Below are 16,697 nucleotides of genomic sequence, written 5' to 3'. Positions count from 1 at the left end.
ACTGCCAGGGAGGGGGCAGCCACAGCTTCTCCGGGCAACCTCTTCCAGTGCCTTGACACTCTCACAGTAAAGAATTTCTTCCTACTATCTCATCTAATCTCCCCTCTTTCAGTTTGAAACCGTTACCCCTCATCCTCTCACTACACTCCCTGACAAGGAGTCCCTCCCCACCTTTCCTGTAGGCCCTCTTTAAGTACTGGAAGGCTGCTGTAAGGTGTCCCCAGAGCCTTCTCTTCTCCAGGCTGAACAAACCCAACTCTCTCAGCCTGTCCTCATAGGGGAGGTGCTCCAGCCCCCTGATCATTTTTGTGGCCCTCCTCTGGAGCTGCTTGAGCAGGTCCATGTCTTTCTTTTACTGGGGCCTCCAGAGCTGGACACAGTACTACAGGTGGGGTCTCACCAGAGCAGAGTAGATAGAGGGGGAGAATCGCCTCCCAGCAGAGCAGAGGAATCTTACTGAAGTTACGGCACTTCCTAACTTTCACTCCTGTTAACAAGGTTTAGGTAAGTGCTGGTCCTGGTTTGTCTTGCCTGGGATTTTTACCTTGCAGTGCATTTATGAATGTGTTTGGGAGAAGCAGAAAATACTCGCCATCCCTTTCCCCTCCTTGCTTGACTGCACCCAACCACCACTGGTGCTTCATGAACGGGAAATTACAGCTCCTAAATTTGACATTGTAGACATAACTGAGAAGATTAACTTTTAGGGTTGTGACTGTGAAAATATCTACTTCTCCTCATATGTTTAAGTTTGGATAAATATTTTGCAATCTGGGAAGATTTAAGAAAATCCCAAACAGAGTAAATAGCCAACTTGTAATTGGAAACAACTGGTTGGAGAACTTTGTTATTGTTTTACATTTAAAAGAAGTTAGGTACTGTAAATTTCTGTGCTTTCTTTTTATCCATTAAAAACTCTGTTTATATAATTTAAAAACTGTTTATATCATTTAAGAATCATCCTTGGGTAACTGAAACAGGCTAGTCTACTTTAGGTGGCCAAATCATATGAAGACTTTAAAACTTTGTTAGAAAAATATCAGGGTAAATACTAGGGCAAACACACCTGCAGTAGTGTAACTTGCCTGTAAAAAAATTTAATTTTATTATTTTTTTTCTTCTAATAACTACCTGTAAGATTCCACCAGAGCGGGTGGGTCAAGCTTGCTGCTCCCTCTTTCCTTTCTCCTGTCCTGAAGATTTTATCAGGGAGTTTGGTAAACTAAGTAAATCCCAGTAATTAGTGAAGGGGCTGAGTTTTCTGAAAACTGGGCAGAGGTGACTAAAGCTGTGATTCTGTCCCCAGCTGGCTCTGGCACTTGCTAGACTCTCTGCTGAGCTGGTTTGGTGTGCTAAGCCAAAAAAAATCTAACCTGACCAAAAAATACGGTTAAATAATATCGGCTAGATTGGGTAGGGCAATCACAGAAACAGAGCCTGTGCATTTTGCAGAGGGGGTAGGTCTTGAATGCAACTGTGTACAGTTTTGTCCAAGATCAAGAAAGCTCATGGCTAAAGGGTAAATAAATTATAGGAAGAGTATGTGACTTGCTGCAAAATCCTGATAGCAAATATCACTTATGCACAGCACAGAACCTTTGTTTAGTATGTGTATGCAAATATACGTATCTATCAAGCAGTTCAATAAGCTTATCCTTTTGTACCGTTGTGAAATCTAGGGTTTAGTTTCAAGTTAAATGAGTTGTTAATTTTTTTTAATGTCTTAACAACAGTGCACTCAAAAATTTATGCTGAGTCCATGTTTTTATGTTAACTAGAAAGGCTTTATTGAGTCAGACTTGAAGTATCGGTTTGTCCAGTATCCTGTTTCTGACAGTAAAAAATAAATTCTGACAGCCAACAGTAAGTATATAGGGAAGGGAATAGTAAGAAGGAGCATTTTGTGGTCATTCTCTAAGACCCTTCTCAGTATCTGCAGCTTAGAGACTTTTTGAGCCAGATGTGACATCCTTGAGTTTAAAAGTTCTTCATGGAGCTTGCATTTGTTCAATTACTTTCTGAATCTTTAAATTTTTGGAACTCATTCCCACAAGATCTTGTGGATCACAAAGTTTAACTACATACCATGTGCAAAGAGTACTTTGGTGTAGTTTTTTTGAACCTGCCACTTAATAATGTCAACTGCTGCTCCCTAATGCTTGCATTTGGAAAATAGTTGTGCTTTATTTATCTTCTCCATGTCACCTATAATTCTGTACTCATCTTTTCTGTCCTGTATGGTATCTTTTTGCAGGCTGAGCAATTCAAGTAGCGTATTTCTGGTTTTATTCTTATTTTTTTTGACAGGGGGAGACATGATTGTGTACATTACTAAATCTGCGGGTGCGTTGTGGATTCATAGAATAGAATTATATTTTTGCTTTGGCTTTTCTAGTTCTTCCTGAAGAATCCTATTTCATTTTCTTTATGATAGCTATTGACCTAAGTGTTTTCATTGAACTGCATGACTACATGACTGATCTTTCCTAACAGGGAGAGCTAGGTGTGTTACTTTGCATTTACCAGTATTGAATTTCTGCTGTGCTCTTGTGCAGTCCCTCCACAATAAGTGTTCTGCAACTGTTATCATGATGCCCGGGACCTGGGATGGGTTTGGGATTACATTACACTTGATACTCTACAAAAAGGAGTGCTTTGGGTTCCCAAATGCTTCTAAGTCAGGTGCAAGACGGAGTACAGCAGATGAGTACAAGGAATTGTGGGGGTATTGACAAGCAGAGCTGCAATGGTCTCAAACAGATTTGCATAGATATCCTGAAAGGCTGATAAGAAAGGCTAATAATAAAGTATTTTTCTCAGAATTTAGCCCTTCTCTCAAGTTTAAGAAGCAGCGTCAAAGGAAACATCAAGTGCTCATTTGGCAATTTTACAAACAGAATGTAGGCTGCCAACTGTTAGCCTGGTGGAAGCAGCAATTGAATTTTCGGTGTTGTGAGTGGATAGCTAGTATGAGAGTATCTGGGAGGTGGGGGTGGGGGTGAAAGCAAGCGATTTATGGTCAATGTCATGGAGGAAGAATCACGAGGGTAGCAGAGAAAAGGTGATGTGTTAGCTATACAAGTCAGCGTTTGTGTATGTTCAGTAGGCTAAGCAAGAAGGAGTTAAGCAGAGTAGGTTGTATCTGTCCTTCTGTTTGTCTGCCATAGTTTGGTTTGGTACGTGCTAAGGATAACGGGAGCTTCACAGCTGACATTTCCACACACTTAGATTGGGTGAGGAGTGAGTGAAGGAGTGACAGGCCACACTGCAGAAAGGGACATCAGATTTTTTTTCTTCCAAGATGCAGCTAGGCACTGAAATGCTGGGGAAGCTCTGAGAGATCAGTCTCCAACTCCACTTAAGATGCATCCTAGCCGTGAAGGATGAAGTATTATAGACATAATACTGCCAAACCAGAAATTGTGTGTATTTTTGTTAGTTTACTAACTGGCATCTTAAAACCAAGAAAAATTACATTCTTATGTACTCTTTTAGTTCTAGGTCAAATGATTAGTTCTGTGACAAGACAGCATGACACTTTGAGTATGACAGAAGCCCTGATGCTGCAGCAGAGGCTGGGAATATTAATGGCCAAATCTAGGTGAGTGATTTTTAATTCTGCCAGTTCCCTAGCTGTTTCGTTTCTTCCTCATAGCCTTGGTTCACAGCTCTCCTTTGAAGCAGCACTGCAGTTCTTGGTGTTCTGTAGTATTAATATTAGAATATATTGTGAACAAAAAATAACTAGCTTGTATGATTTTTGATTACATACCATTTCTTTGTTGTTCTTGAGATACAGTGGCTATACTTCATACATCTTCATATACTACAGCTTTCTACTTGCAACTCTAGTGAGTTTTCCCAAACTACTTTGCAGTTAAGGTTTTTTATTGTTTTTTAAGTTTGCAGGCACCTACCTCCAACAGATTTGATTGGTTATTTTATGCTGAATGCAAAGAAAGCATGATAGTATAACAGCATGCTGAATATACATAGATGGACTTCATGATCTTAGAGGTCTTTTCCAACCTAATGATTCTGTGATTCTATGTCTAGTTCTGTTTCCACTTTATCAAAACGTTGGGGGAGGTCTAAGATTGGGTTTTTATTAAGTGCAAGCATCTGTGCCTGAAGGCTGCTAGAAGCATCTGCAACTATGACTGCTGTATGGACCAGAGTTTGAAAACCTTTGCTGCAAATTTATATATTAATTGTTAATCTCCGTGGCAGCTGTTGTCACCTGTTGCTCTTTTTAAGCAGTGAATTCTCACGATACATAGGGGTAGCATCAGCAGACTAACAAGACCAACACCTGGACATTACTGTAGTGAAGCATTATGGGGTGCCAGTTCAGAAATTAGTAATAGATGTTATTACCTCTCCCTTTCTAAACAGAACAGGCAGAATTCGTAAGCAAAAAAATGGAATAGTTAAAATAACAATCGGATGTGTGTATGAAGACTATTAAAAGTAGCCTGTAATTGAGAGACTGGAATGATTAATAAAATTCAGGGCTTCACTATGCAAAAAAACAGTTGTGTGTAGCACAGCTTCTTTCTGCAGTGGTAGAAGCAAGCACCCAACCCCCCAGTTTCACGGTGAGTTGGGAAAAAACCTGTCAATTTAATGGATGTTTTCATGTTATGGCCAGGAATGACATTAGAGAATTCATGATTTTTGACTATGTGTCTGGCGCTCTGCCTCTTTCTTACTGGATTAATCCAAGCTGTGTTGTTACCCTCTCTGTTAAGTTTCCTGTTTCACTTCTGCAGGGGTGGCAGATTTGATGGCAGATTTATACAGTCTCTAGGGTAGCAGTATCTCTTGAGTGGCTTTTCTGGTCAAGAGGAGGGGAAGAGTTAGCTGCTCTTCATTGTATTCTTTGCACCTTATTTCTCAGCAGACTAAAGTGCTACTTGGGATACTACTGCTGCATGCTAATACAAATGCTTGTCTAGAAAGCAAGTCCTGGTTTTCTTCAGATGACATCTGATTTTTCTTCCCCTTTAGTCAGGAAAAGTTGTCAACCGGTTCTGTCTTCCTCCTTCTTGATTCCTAATCTTGTATCTCTTGTTGACTTACTAGCTGTCTTCCAGGATTTTGCCCCACTTTTGATTTACGTAATGGAAATATTAGCTCTTATCCAAGATAAAAATTATATAAACGGGTTAAGTTTTCTTTCGTCTGGCTTTCTTGTATTTAAGAAATAGGAGACTTGCCACCCTCTGCAAGGTGGCAGAGGGAGTAGAAGCAAGTTGTGAGACTTGGTTCTATGAACACTTTATCATACTGTTTTATGAAAGTTTTACCATGCATACAAAAATCTTTAAATGAAAATATCAAAAACGTCAAATATTTATGTTTTGTTTCCTTAATTTAGCCATGCTGTTCCGTGTTAGTTGAATACTGTACTGGTTTATAGCAAATGAAGTAGACTGTGTAACACAATATAATCCAAACGGAACTTAATAGAAATAAAAGAACAACTTTAAAAATATTTGTGGGGTTTTTTCCTTCCCTTTGATTACATAGTTGTATGTACATTGCTATATGGGAAGAGTTTAAGAGTGGAAGCACAGAGCCTCACTGCGTGGCTGCCAGCACAGGGCAGCTCCAGGCCTGGAACTCCTCCACCCTCCGTTGCCAGCCAGCCCTGGAGCTGCCAAAGCCAGGGCAGCCTTTCAGGATTGCCGTGTGGGCTCTTTGTGCTGCCTCTGCCTGGTAACCTCCTACAGCCCAGGGCTTGTATGGGCCTCGCCAGGGCTGTGCTCAGCAGTCGAAGCCAGGGAGTGCTCATTCAGACGGAACTGGAATCCAGGTTGTCGCCTTGTGTAAGGGCCCTAGTTTAGGAGATGAGGATTGCACCCAGTAAGTTGCTGGTTTTTGTTTTCCCCCAAGCTGCTACCATGGGAATTAAGGTGACAAATCAAATGGGTCTGTTTGGTAGTAACCTTAAGTTGAATTATTGGTAGGACTTTAACAGCTCGGCATTGCCACTCCTTAATGGCAAATCTAATGTAACTATTTAAAAATATTTGTAAGATTTATATTGATTTTTTTTTTTTTACTTATGACTGCAAAATTCATTGTGAAGAATTGTAATTTCAGAGAGCAGTTCGCGTTGGGTTGTTTTGTTGATGATACTCTTATTTTTACTTCAACTAAATGATCGTGTGTGTGTGTTTGTTTTGTTTTGGTTTTTTTTTTCCCCCTCTTTAGAGATCACATGGTCTTCTAAAGAAGTCATGGGTAGCTGTTGTAGCTGTCCAGATAAAGAAACTGTCCCAGATAACCATCGAAACAAGTTTAAGGTAAGCAACTGACGTGGTATGCTGTGAATTTTGTTGCTTTCTTGTGATGTAGGTCTGTGATGGAAAAAATTTAAATGAAAATAAGATGAGAATTACTGAATGGTTAAAATGTTGCAGAGTTGCAGGGGTCTCTGGCTGCAGGTTCCTCTTGCCCCTTTGGGAAATCCTCTCTTACCAGCAGTGACAGGATTTCTCTAGACAGGGTAGGCTTTTTTGTGACGGTTTTCCCCTTCAGGAAGGAGAAGCTGCCCTGTGCTACTGATCCATCTTCATTTCAGTTGGCAGGGCCCAAGTAAGGGCCTCTGGGAAGTTATGGGAGTTAGGAAGGGATTTGGAAGCATAAGGGAAAAGCTGTTGGAGAAGTGTGGTTGTGAACGTGGATGTGAGGTCAGCAATGGAAAATTTTAGGGCTGCCGATTGTACTTGAAGATCACTACTGATTATAGCATTTTGAGAACTTTTTTACTCTACTTGAAGAAATTTTATTTATAAACATGCTTCTGTCCCTTGTATCCCTGGAATTTATAAGCTTGTGAACACTTGTTCATATGCTTAACATGCTTAACTTGAAGCTGCTGAAGTCAGTGACTTTAAGTAAACATACCTTTGCATAGTCACACAAGTCAGATATGCTTCTGTGCTCCAAACTGTCTCTGTGAGTTGGCAGAGGAATGTAATGCTTCCATAGTGAAAAATGATTCATGTGTTGCCCTAGGGCAACACTGAATGAGCTTTAAAGCCATGGGAATTTCTGGAAATGTATAATATTATCAGTACAAAAAGCTTGAAGGATAAAATATTTTTCTGTTTTCTTGCTTTTTATGCATTTGACATCACTTTGTGTAACTAGTTCCTATTTCTCTCAGAATTTCTCTGTTGTTTGTGTGGGTCGCTGATTTAGCAGCAGGGGGGAGAAGATGAAAGAATGTAATTTGCAAAATGAAGAAAGTTGGCATAAGCCTCAGTGGCAGATGAAACTATTCCTAGTTCTTTTCAATTGACTAGATTTTAAGTTGAAAATGTCTCTTTAAGGAGTAATGTTACTTGAAACCATAGGGAAAAAATTTTGGTAACGTTTTTGAGTAAGAATCCCACTAAAAGCAGCATTGTGAGATAAAGTACATATGGAGGAAAATATACATTGTCTGAATTCTGTAAAGGATGCAGATGACCTCAAAACTGGTTTAAAAGCAAAAAGAATATGAATTTAAGCTTTATGTGCATGTTTTCATGCAAGATAACGATAGGGTATTTGAATTATTTGTTGACTTTAAAAAGGCAGAAGAAAAAAAATCAGTCTGGTGATTCAGCACAGTGCAAGGCTATGCAGGTATGTGGAGGAAGCTTTATCTTGGAGCCCCTTATTCTTTTATATTCCTTTTCTCAACTGTAAGTGGGGTTATATGACAAAGCAAATATTTTTTTTAGAAATGGCGCTCTGAAAGATTGCATTATCTGAGGTATGCCTTATCTGTGTGGAAATAACTAAAATATGTACATAAAGCCAGTTTAAAAAAACCCCAACCTTAAGAATCTCTTCTATTTTAAATTTCTTCTCAGATTTTACAATAATGTTATGCAGTCTCATACTGCTTTTAAATAAGTATTTTTTAAATTCTGGGTTGGGGGGAGCAGAGGAGCTGGTTTGGTGAAGGTTTTTGGGTTTTTTTTCTTTTTTCTTAAACTTTCACCTCAAGGATTATAACTAATATGACAGAGCAGATGAAGCATATCAGTGAAACACCAAGATTATTAGTAGTTGTACTGATGCTCAAAAGAGTACTTACCTAATGCTATTTAACTTCCTTTTTTATAGGTTATTAATGTGGATGATGATGGTAATGAACTGGGTTCTGGCATAATGGAACTTACAGACACAGAACTAATTTTGTACACCCGTAAAAGGGACTCTGTCAAATGGCACTACCTCTGTCTCCGTCGCTATGGCTATGACTCAAATCTTTTCTCTTTTGAAAGTGGCCGAAGGTGTCAAACTGGACAAGGTATGTGGAACTTTTGTATATAAAGCTTTTTGGAAATTTATTTGGTGTTGGAAGACAGTTTTGTTTTTTTTTTTTTTTTAAAAAAAAAAAGTACATTTGCTGGTCCTTTGGCAAGGGTTATAAAGGCTATAGTTTTATATGTCAATGTGGTTTCTGGAAAAAAAATAAGTTACCTTATGGGGAATGGTCTTATGGTCAGGATTTGAGTTGCATGTAGTTTTTGGCATTGTAGGTCTGGAGCACTTCATGCTTGCATATGTGGATACTTCTGGTCAACTTAGGAGGTGGTTTTGACAGGGAAATTCTCCTACCTCAAAGAGTTGACTTGACTTTCAGGGAGGGGCAGTGAAACCTGGAACTGTGGAGGAATGTCCTCGGAATTCAAAGAATTCTCTGTTTTTAGATTTTAAGACTGGAGCACTGGTATGAAATGGATTATCCCTATCCTGTTGTTGTCTTCAGGAACACAGTTGTGTTTCATCCTCTTCCTAAACCAGATACCACTTCCATTTATATCGATTACATCTGTCTCAAATTTTGACGCATTTTCGTGTGAAGTGTGTAAACTCCAGCTATGCTCAGTTATTTTCTGTGCAGCTTTTATTGGAGAAGGATGATTACCTTTCCAGTTCCCAGATGATGCCTGCCTTGGCCAAGGTCGGCTCCCAGTGAGAAGATCTAGGCTTTTCTCTCTCTTTTCACTGCAGCAGTCCCCGAGGGAATAGCCCTTTCTGTTGAGGTCTCAGCCTTGGTTCTTGTCTTTCTACTGTGATGTAGCTGTGCGTAGTTGGAATTCTTATGTATTCATACATTGCGAAATTAAGTTGGTTTTGTATTTTCTTCCGAATTTTTAGCATTTACTAGTGTTTTTATCAGTAGTGATATTTAGCAATTGCTTTTTTTTTTTTTTTTGTTTCACTGTAAAAAGATCAGGAAGATGAAAGATTTTAACCATAAACAAAGCTGGTCAATCTTCATTGTCCAAGCAGAGGTAAGGGCAGACAGGTTGTTTTTTGAGAAGAGTTTAGAAAGCATTCTCAGTTTGTCTCCTAATGAGAAATTGAGATGTTTTCAAATGTCACAGTATACTCGATACTAAACTAAATTTTCAGACTTCAAAAGAAAGTTTATTACTTTCTTCTTAGAAGAAAATCAGTTTAATTGATTTTGCAGGTTTAATTTACTACTTCTTGTAAACATATAAGACATACTAACAAAATTCAACTGGAAATACTATTTGAAGGTTCTTTTCTATGGCCTGTTAGCAAGTCTGCAAAATTTTCCACTGAGTCTGACTTCTCTGCTTCCCTCCTAATTTATTTTGTTTTAGTAGAGGAGATTAAGCAGGCTGTGTAAGCAGCAACCCTTTCCTCCCTCTTTTGTTTTTTTGCCTTCCTTACGTAATATTAAAATACTGTGAATATTGAGAAAAAAAGAAATCTGGCAGAAAACGTTCTCTCTGCTGCCTTTTTGCAATGAAGCATTGTTCCTGAGACCTACGCTGGGTTTTGTGGGCACAGTTACAAAACTTCATTTTAACTGGGTGAGATGACTGAGAAGTTTTTCATTTGAGAATACCCTGCATATTGCCCAGCAACTTCTACTGATTGTATTAGTCAATATCTTGTTTGTGTTTTCCATTTAATCTCAAGTTATATCTATCGATAAGTTGTTAAAATGCACTGATGGCGAAACATTGAGTTTGTGCTAGCTATTAAAAAACCTGAAGACATGTTTTGGGAGCACAGCTAATAGATAATTCAGGACAGAAAACACGGAAGAGCTGGTGTGTCACCATATTGTGTGACAGATCACCTTGTATTTAATGTGAATGTATTTAATAAAAACTAAGGTTTCACCAAGTTGTTTTTGCTTGCAGTTTCAGTGTCGATTTGGTTCACCTCATATTTTAAGACATCAGCAATTTGGGAGCACTTTTTTTAAACAAAGAGGTAAAGGCAGCTGAATTTCTCAGAAAAAGACTGGGAGCTTTTTCAAGCTTGTGAAACCTACGTTTTTTTAATTTTTTTTTTTTTTTGTTGGTCCATTAAGATTTAAGTGTCCAGTGTGAATTTTCAGAAATACACAAAAAATTCAGCATGGACTACTGTACTTGAGCTGAATCATGGGTTGGGGAAATGTAGTAGAAGCAGCTTTACAGCTACAGCTGCTACATTGCAAGCATGAAGCTTATTCACTGCACCAGCTGAATATTAATTGTTGAGCATCATTCCTCTTAGGCCATTTGGTATATTCCTAGCTGGGTTTTTGTGAACTTGTGCTATGTGGAACATTTCTGGTGGTTCTGATCTGTCACAGTTCTGCGTCCTTAAATAAATATATGATGATAGTAATTGCCAGCATATTGACATAATTGCACTTACAGAACTAGCTATATAGGTAGGTAATTTTTAGTAAAGAGTGTTTTAAGATTGTAATACTCACTTTAAAAAATGAGCACCTGCACCCACGTTTAACAAGCATGTCAACTTTAACTTCATGCTTTCAATGGAAGAATAATCCAAAGCTGCGACTTTGCTGGTGAGGGTAAGTTGGGGCGCTCCCTGCTGTTTAAAGGCAAAGTGGCACAATACACACGCAAAATACATGGTATTGCTGCTAACTTTGTGTTGTGTGTCTATCCTTTAGCCTAAAGCAATTGGTTTGTTACTGTCTGTTCCACACAGTTTGTCTTCCTAGCTTTTCATTTTAATCTTCTAAAAGAAACTAAACTTTTTCCCAGTGTTTAAATCCTTCTTTCCTGTTGTGCAGGTATCTTATTTTTATGGTAATTTAATAGAAATCTGGTTTAAAAAATATGACCTTGTAGTACCACAGTAGTTTCATGTAGAGTTTGTTTGTTTATTTATTTAACAGGTATCTTTTTTAATCAGCTTAAAAAAAGAAAAAAGTCTTCCCTTGTTTTGTGGTTTGGTTTTGTTTTTTTTTTTTTCACCCCTGATTTAGCACTCAAAACTTAGTTTTGCTCTTAACTGAATCAATTTTCTGTTCTAATTTCACTTTTGGTGCATGGGAATCTTATTCTTCTATCAGAGAAACACTTTAAAGGTTCTCACAGTAATTTTGTGTGTTTGGTGCAATAAAAATTTCTTAACACTTTTGTTTCTTTAACAGGCATTCATTACGTGGATTCCAGTTCTATTTTTTGAAAGTTATATACATGGTAAGGCATGTTTCTGACGTTAAAGGATTTTGATTTTTTTCTTGTGTATTTATAGGAATCTTTGCCTTTAAATGTGCCCGTGCAGAAGAGCTATTTAATATGTTGCAAGAGATAATGCAGAATAATAGCATAAATGTGGTAGAAGAACCAGTAGTAGAAAGGAATAATCATCAAACTGAGTTGGAAGCTCCACGAACCCCTCGAACACCTACCAGTAAGTATGGTTATACTGTCAGATGACATACCTGAATGTAATGTGGTACTTAAAAGATTTAATGCAAATTAAATGCTATTTTCAGTTAAGTAATTAAAAAGAAAACTAATTAAAAGCTAAGAGGCTAATTACCAGTAATGCATTCTCTTGAGGTACTTGCTGAGGATTCTCTTTTGAGAATCCTAAGTCTTGGGAGTAAAACTGCCATAGTCAGGTTCTTCAGCTTTAAGAAATAAGTTCTGGGAACTTAGTTGTTGCATAAGAACAGTGCTTCAGTGAACACTTACACCTATTGAATTGCTTTATAATATATTGCCATATTTTACTTGTAGCGTTTCTGAGAAATTTAGTGCCGGGCGATGTTCCAACCTTTTTATTAGGGAAAAAAAGTAATGGTAGTATCACATCTACAATGGGTTTGGAATCTTTCTTTTGTTGTGAGTGGATGGATGGGTAGAGTGAAGTCTCCTTTCAAAAATACCAGAGGACTTTTAGGTAATCTCAGGAAGATGGCTTGATACTTGAAATTAGGAGTTCCAGGTTATTGATGATTTCAAAGAAATGGAAGCTTAAATAAGTAAGTCCCTGTTTGTTAGGTAGACGTGTTGTTAATGGTAGAAAGAGAAGTTGGATAGGGAGCTTACTAGGATGACTGTGGTGTTTAATACACCTAGATTCCAGTGGTTGCATCAGACATATTTCCTAGTAAATACTGGGATGCTATATGCTGCAATTTTCTTTCCTTTTCCTTTCCTCCAGAAAAAATGAGTCTTGTTAATATTTAACACTGTTTTACATATTTTAATTTTTTTGAAAATTGAAAATGGAGTTGTAAAGCATCTTACTCACATATGGTAAAATGTTCTATTTTAATACGAGTTTGCTTGTTTTCTAATTGATCAGCTCCTGGGTTCAATGCACAAAGTTTACCTAACGGCTATCCCAGATATCCATCTTTTGGAGATGCTTCGTCACACCCTTCTAGCAGGCATCCTTCTGTTGGAAGTGCACGCCTCCCCTCTGTCGGTGAAGAATCAACACATCCTTTACTTGTAGCAGAGGAGCAAGTGAGTATTTTTTTTTCCCCTCACATAACTTTGGTTCTACATTAGTTCAGATTTTTTAGCGCTTGTTCTGTAGGCTTTCATTCGTGCTTTTCAGTATCAGGTGTAATGTATTTCTACTGTATGTTTGCTTTGGCTCTCTAAAATGATACTTTGTAGGATAGCTTGCTGAGGAAAAATAACTTTTAAGTTGCTCTTCATATTTATATACATGAAAGACCTAGAATGTATGTATTTGTGTATATTTTTCTCAAAATTTCAGTAATTATTCTTAAACACAAATTGTACTTTATAATGAGAGCTCCTGGTCAAAAAGCTTCTTTACATGTAAGTCTTCTGTTTGGCGAATAGAAATCACAGAATAATTTAGGTTAGGAGGGACCTCTAGAGTCCTCTAGGTCAAATTTTAAAGTTGGAGGTGGCTGCACAGAGCCATGTCCTGTCATGCTTTGAATACACAAAACAAGGGGATTCCACAGTGTCTCTGAGCCATGTGTTCCAGTGTTTCACCACCTTTGTTTGAAAGCTTTTCTCCCTCATGTGTAATCAGCTTTTTTCCTGTTACAGCTGGTGTCCATTGCCCCACAGCCTTTTGCTGAACATCTCTAAAAAGGGTCTGGCTCTGTCTTTTCTTTATCTATTAGGTAGCTGAAACAGCTATTAGGTGGTTTCCTGGCCTTCTCTTAAGACTGAACAAGGATGGCGCTCTCAGCTTCTCCTTGTATGTCATATGGTCCAGCCCCTCTAATCATGGCCCTGCACTGGACTTACTCCAGTATGGTGATGTCTGTCTTGCACTGGGGAACCCAAATTCCGTCTCACAAGTGCTGAATTGACAGTAATAATCACTTCCCTTAACCTACAGGCTGTGCTTTTGCTAACACAAACCAAGGCACATTTGGTTTTCATTGCTTCAAGGGCACACTGCTGACTCGTGTTCAACTCAGCATCCACCTGGACCCCTGGTGCTTTCAAGGCTGCTTTCAAGTCAGGTGGTGCCTAGCCTCTACTGTTGGTCGTGTTCCATACCAGGCACTGGACTTTGCATTTGTTGTTGCTGAACTTGATGAGGTTTCTATGAGATCAATTCTTCAGGCTGCTGAGATCCCTTTCAGTGGAAACCCTACCACTCTGGGATAGACTGAAAACTTTCAGAGGGTGTGTTCTATCTCACCATTCAGGTTTCTGATGAAAATGTTAGTTGAGTTTAATAAAATGTAATGTGGTTTAGGAAGACTCTCATGTGTGACAAGAAACAGTGTTCGAAACCAGAGAAGGTAACGAGAGTAAAGTGCAGTGAACTGTCTTGTGGGAAAGGATTTGTCAGGAGCCCCCACAGAAGAGTCCAAGTGTTATTGTTGGAGTTATTGAAGAGTAAATGACTTTAAAGAATCAGTGTAGGAGTCAAGTGAGCTGTAAATAACACTTCAGCTTGTAGAGCCTGACAGAGAATTTGGGAAGACTAGATGACTGCTGCTGTAAAATACTACTTTTGCTGTTTGGGTGTCCAGACAGAGAATGTAAATTTAAAGAAGGAATCCATTACTACAGTCTTTCCTGTTCAGCCTTGTGTTGATCCACTGTAGGAACTTGGAGGGATAACCTAGTGGTGTATTCCTGCCTTTCTTAGTAGCATCTTGTGCCAGCACCTGCTACTTTTTAGTTCTCAGTGCCACAGTTCATATGGAATTGTGTATTTTTCTACTTGAGTTTCTGGTATTAGGAGGCTGTTGGCTCTTGAAGAAAGCATGGACTGCTATTCCAGTAGAGCCAACCTCTCTCCTCGTTGCTTGAGTAGTATGCAAGGTGAGATTGTGGGGTTTTTTTGGGTCCTTTGCACAACTCTTAAACAGCTATCACGAGATTTGGGTTTTAGGTATTTTGATTAGAAAAGTGGGGAGTTAAGAAGGAAAGAAATTTGGAGGGGAAAAAAAGAGTGCGAATAGAGTTTGAATTTCCTTTTTTTTTTTAATTCCCCTTTTAGGTGCACACTTATGTCAACACTACTGGGGTACAAGAGGAAAGAAAAAATCGATCAAGTGTGCATGCGCCACTGGAATCAAAGCTTTCAAACACTGAAACAACGAAAGTGAAAGAAGATCAGATGTGTACTGATGACAGAGATGCTCAGGTTCTCCTGGAGCCTGAAGGAGTCAAGTTTGTTTTAGGACCAACACCTGTTCAAAGGCAGTTAATGGAAAGAGAGAAACTGGAGCAACTTGGGAGAGACCAAGTTAGTGGCGGCAGCACAAACAACACTGAATGGGACACTGGGTACGACAGTGACGAACGTAGAGAAACCCCATCTGGTAATAAATTGGTGTACGAAAATATCAATAGGTTATCAATCCCTAGTGCCTCAGGGGTCAGGAGAGGTCGTTTGACATCAACCAGTACCTCAGACACCCAGAACATTAACAACTCTGCACAGAGGAGAACTGCGCTGTTGAACTATGAGAACTTGCCATCCTTGCCTCCTGTTTGGGAAGCCCGCAAGCTGAGTAGGGATGAAGATGACAGTTTAGGACCAAAGACCCCATCTCTGAATGGCTACCACAATAACCTAGATCCAATGCATAATTATGTCAATACAGAGAATGTAACCGTACCAGCAAGTGCTCATAAAGTAGAATTTACACGACGTCGGGACTGTACCCCAACAGTCTTTAACTTTGACATTAGGCGTCCAAGTTTAGAACACAGGCAGCTCAACTATATACAGGTTGACTTGGAAGGTGGTAGTGACTCCGACAACCCTCAGACTCCAAAAACCCCCACCACTCCACTTCCGCAAACTCCAACCAGGCGCACAGAGCTGTATGCTGTGATAGACATTGAAAGAACTGCTGCTATGTCAAGCTTGCAAAAAGCACTGCCCCGAGATGATGGTACTTCTAGGAAAACTAGACATAACAGTACTGACCTGCCTATGTGAGCCTGGGAAGCATTAAATCATTTGCACCTTTTGTGAAGTTTATAAAATTGAAGATGCAAGTATTTGCATTTCTTAACACTAACGCCTTTTATAGACTCATAGAACTTTTTCTGCATACTTCATGTACTTGTCTAACTAAAGGGAATTAATGTAGAGCAAATATTCATTTAGGTAACACTATTTCATTCTACAGTAGTAGTTATTACTGCACAGCATCACCACCTTTCACAGTGCCTCTTTAAATTGATTAGAGTCTGAGTGACGTGCCAGTTTTGAATTTATAAATATTCCGGTCTGGTGCCTGTACTCATTAATGGCATTTATAACACTTTTTAAAGCCTCTCGATATGTGCATTATTAGCAGGTAAACCTAATCTTTCAAGATACTTATCTTCTGTTCATTCCTCATTGAAGCGGCTCTTCCAGAATGAAATGCATTAATTCACTCAGTTTGACATACACAAGATAGATTGGTTCATCTCAAGGGATATAAACACCTGTAAACACCACACCTTTTTCGGCTGGTTTTTTTTTTTTTTAAGAACACATGTGCAAAAAGGCCTCTAATTCCTGATAGTTTTTTTTTTAACTTGTGTGATATTTGAGAGGCCCTGTCAAAGTTAGTTGATTGGAGCTAAAATGCAAAATGCATCTAAACCCAGCCTTAAGCTGCTTCTGTCAGAAGAGAATTCTGAGTGGTGTATTGGGTTCCCTGTGAAATCTGACAGAATTTTAATCTCCTTAGAGTTTTTTGGTTTTTTTTTTTTTTGTGAAGGAATTCACAGGTTGGCTGTATAAATTAAGGCTCTCTTGTCATTTCTTAGTTCAGTGTGCCTCCCTTTCTTTGCATTTGTGTGTTTCTTTTTTTATCTGTTCCATTATGTCTTAAGTCAAAATTTTGTACATAGCTTTAATTATTGTTCAGGGTCGTTTATGTGTTTGTCTTTACTCTCTACATTTGACAAAGAAAGACTCTTGAAGGTCAA

At 38.7% G+C, this 16,697-nt stretch overlaps 1 protein-coding gene across 1 annotated transcript; it reads left to right on the top strand.

Annotated features, from left to right (window-relative positions):
- Positions 1-6,238: 6,238 nt before the first annotated feature.
- On the top strand, positions 6,239-16,286 carry FRS2 (fibroblast growth factor receptor substrate 2). Its single transcript, XM_009952164.2, has 5 exons — positions 6,239-6,311; positions 8,128-8,314; positions 11,554-11,712; positions 12,616-12,779; positions 14,761-16,286. Exons 1-5 carry the CDS (start codon positions 6,246-6,248, stop codon positions 15,709-15,711), a joined length of 1,527 nt encoding a protein of 508 aa, XP_009950466.1. The 5' UTR covers positions 6,239-6,245; the 3' UTR covers positions 15,712-16,286.
- The last annotated feature ends 411 nt before the right edge of the window (positions 16,287-16,697 follow it).

Source organism: Leptosomus discolor, chromosome 1 (genome assembly GCF_034619465.1).
Source record: "Leptosomus discolor isolate bLepDis1 chromosome 1, bLepDis1.hap2, whole genome shotgun sequence".
Classification (NCBI taxonomy): Eukaryota; Metazoa; Chordata; class Aves; order Leptosomiformes; family Leptosomidae; genus Leptosomus; species Leptosomus discolor.
Note: the sequence above shows the minus strand (reverse complement) of the source record. Positions and strands in the feature narration are given on the sequence as shown.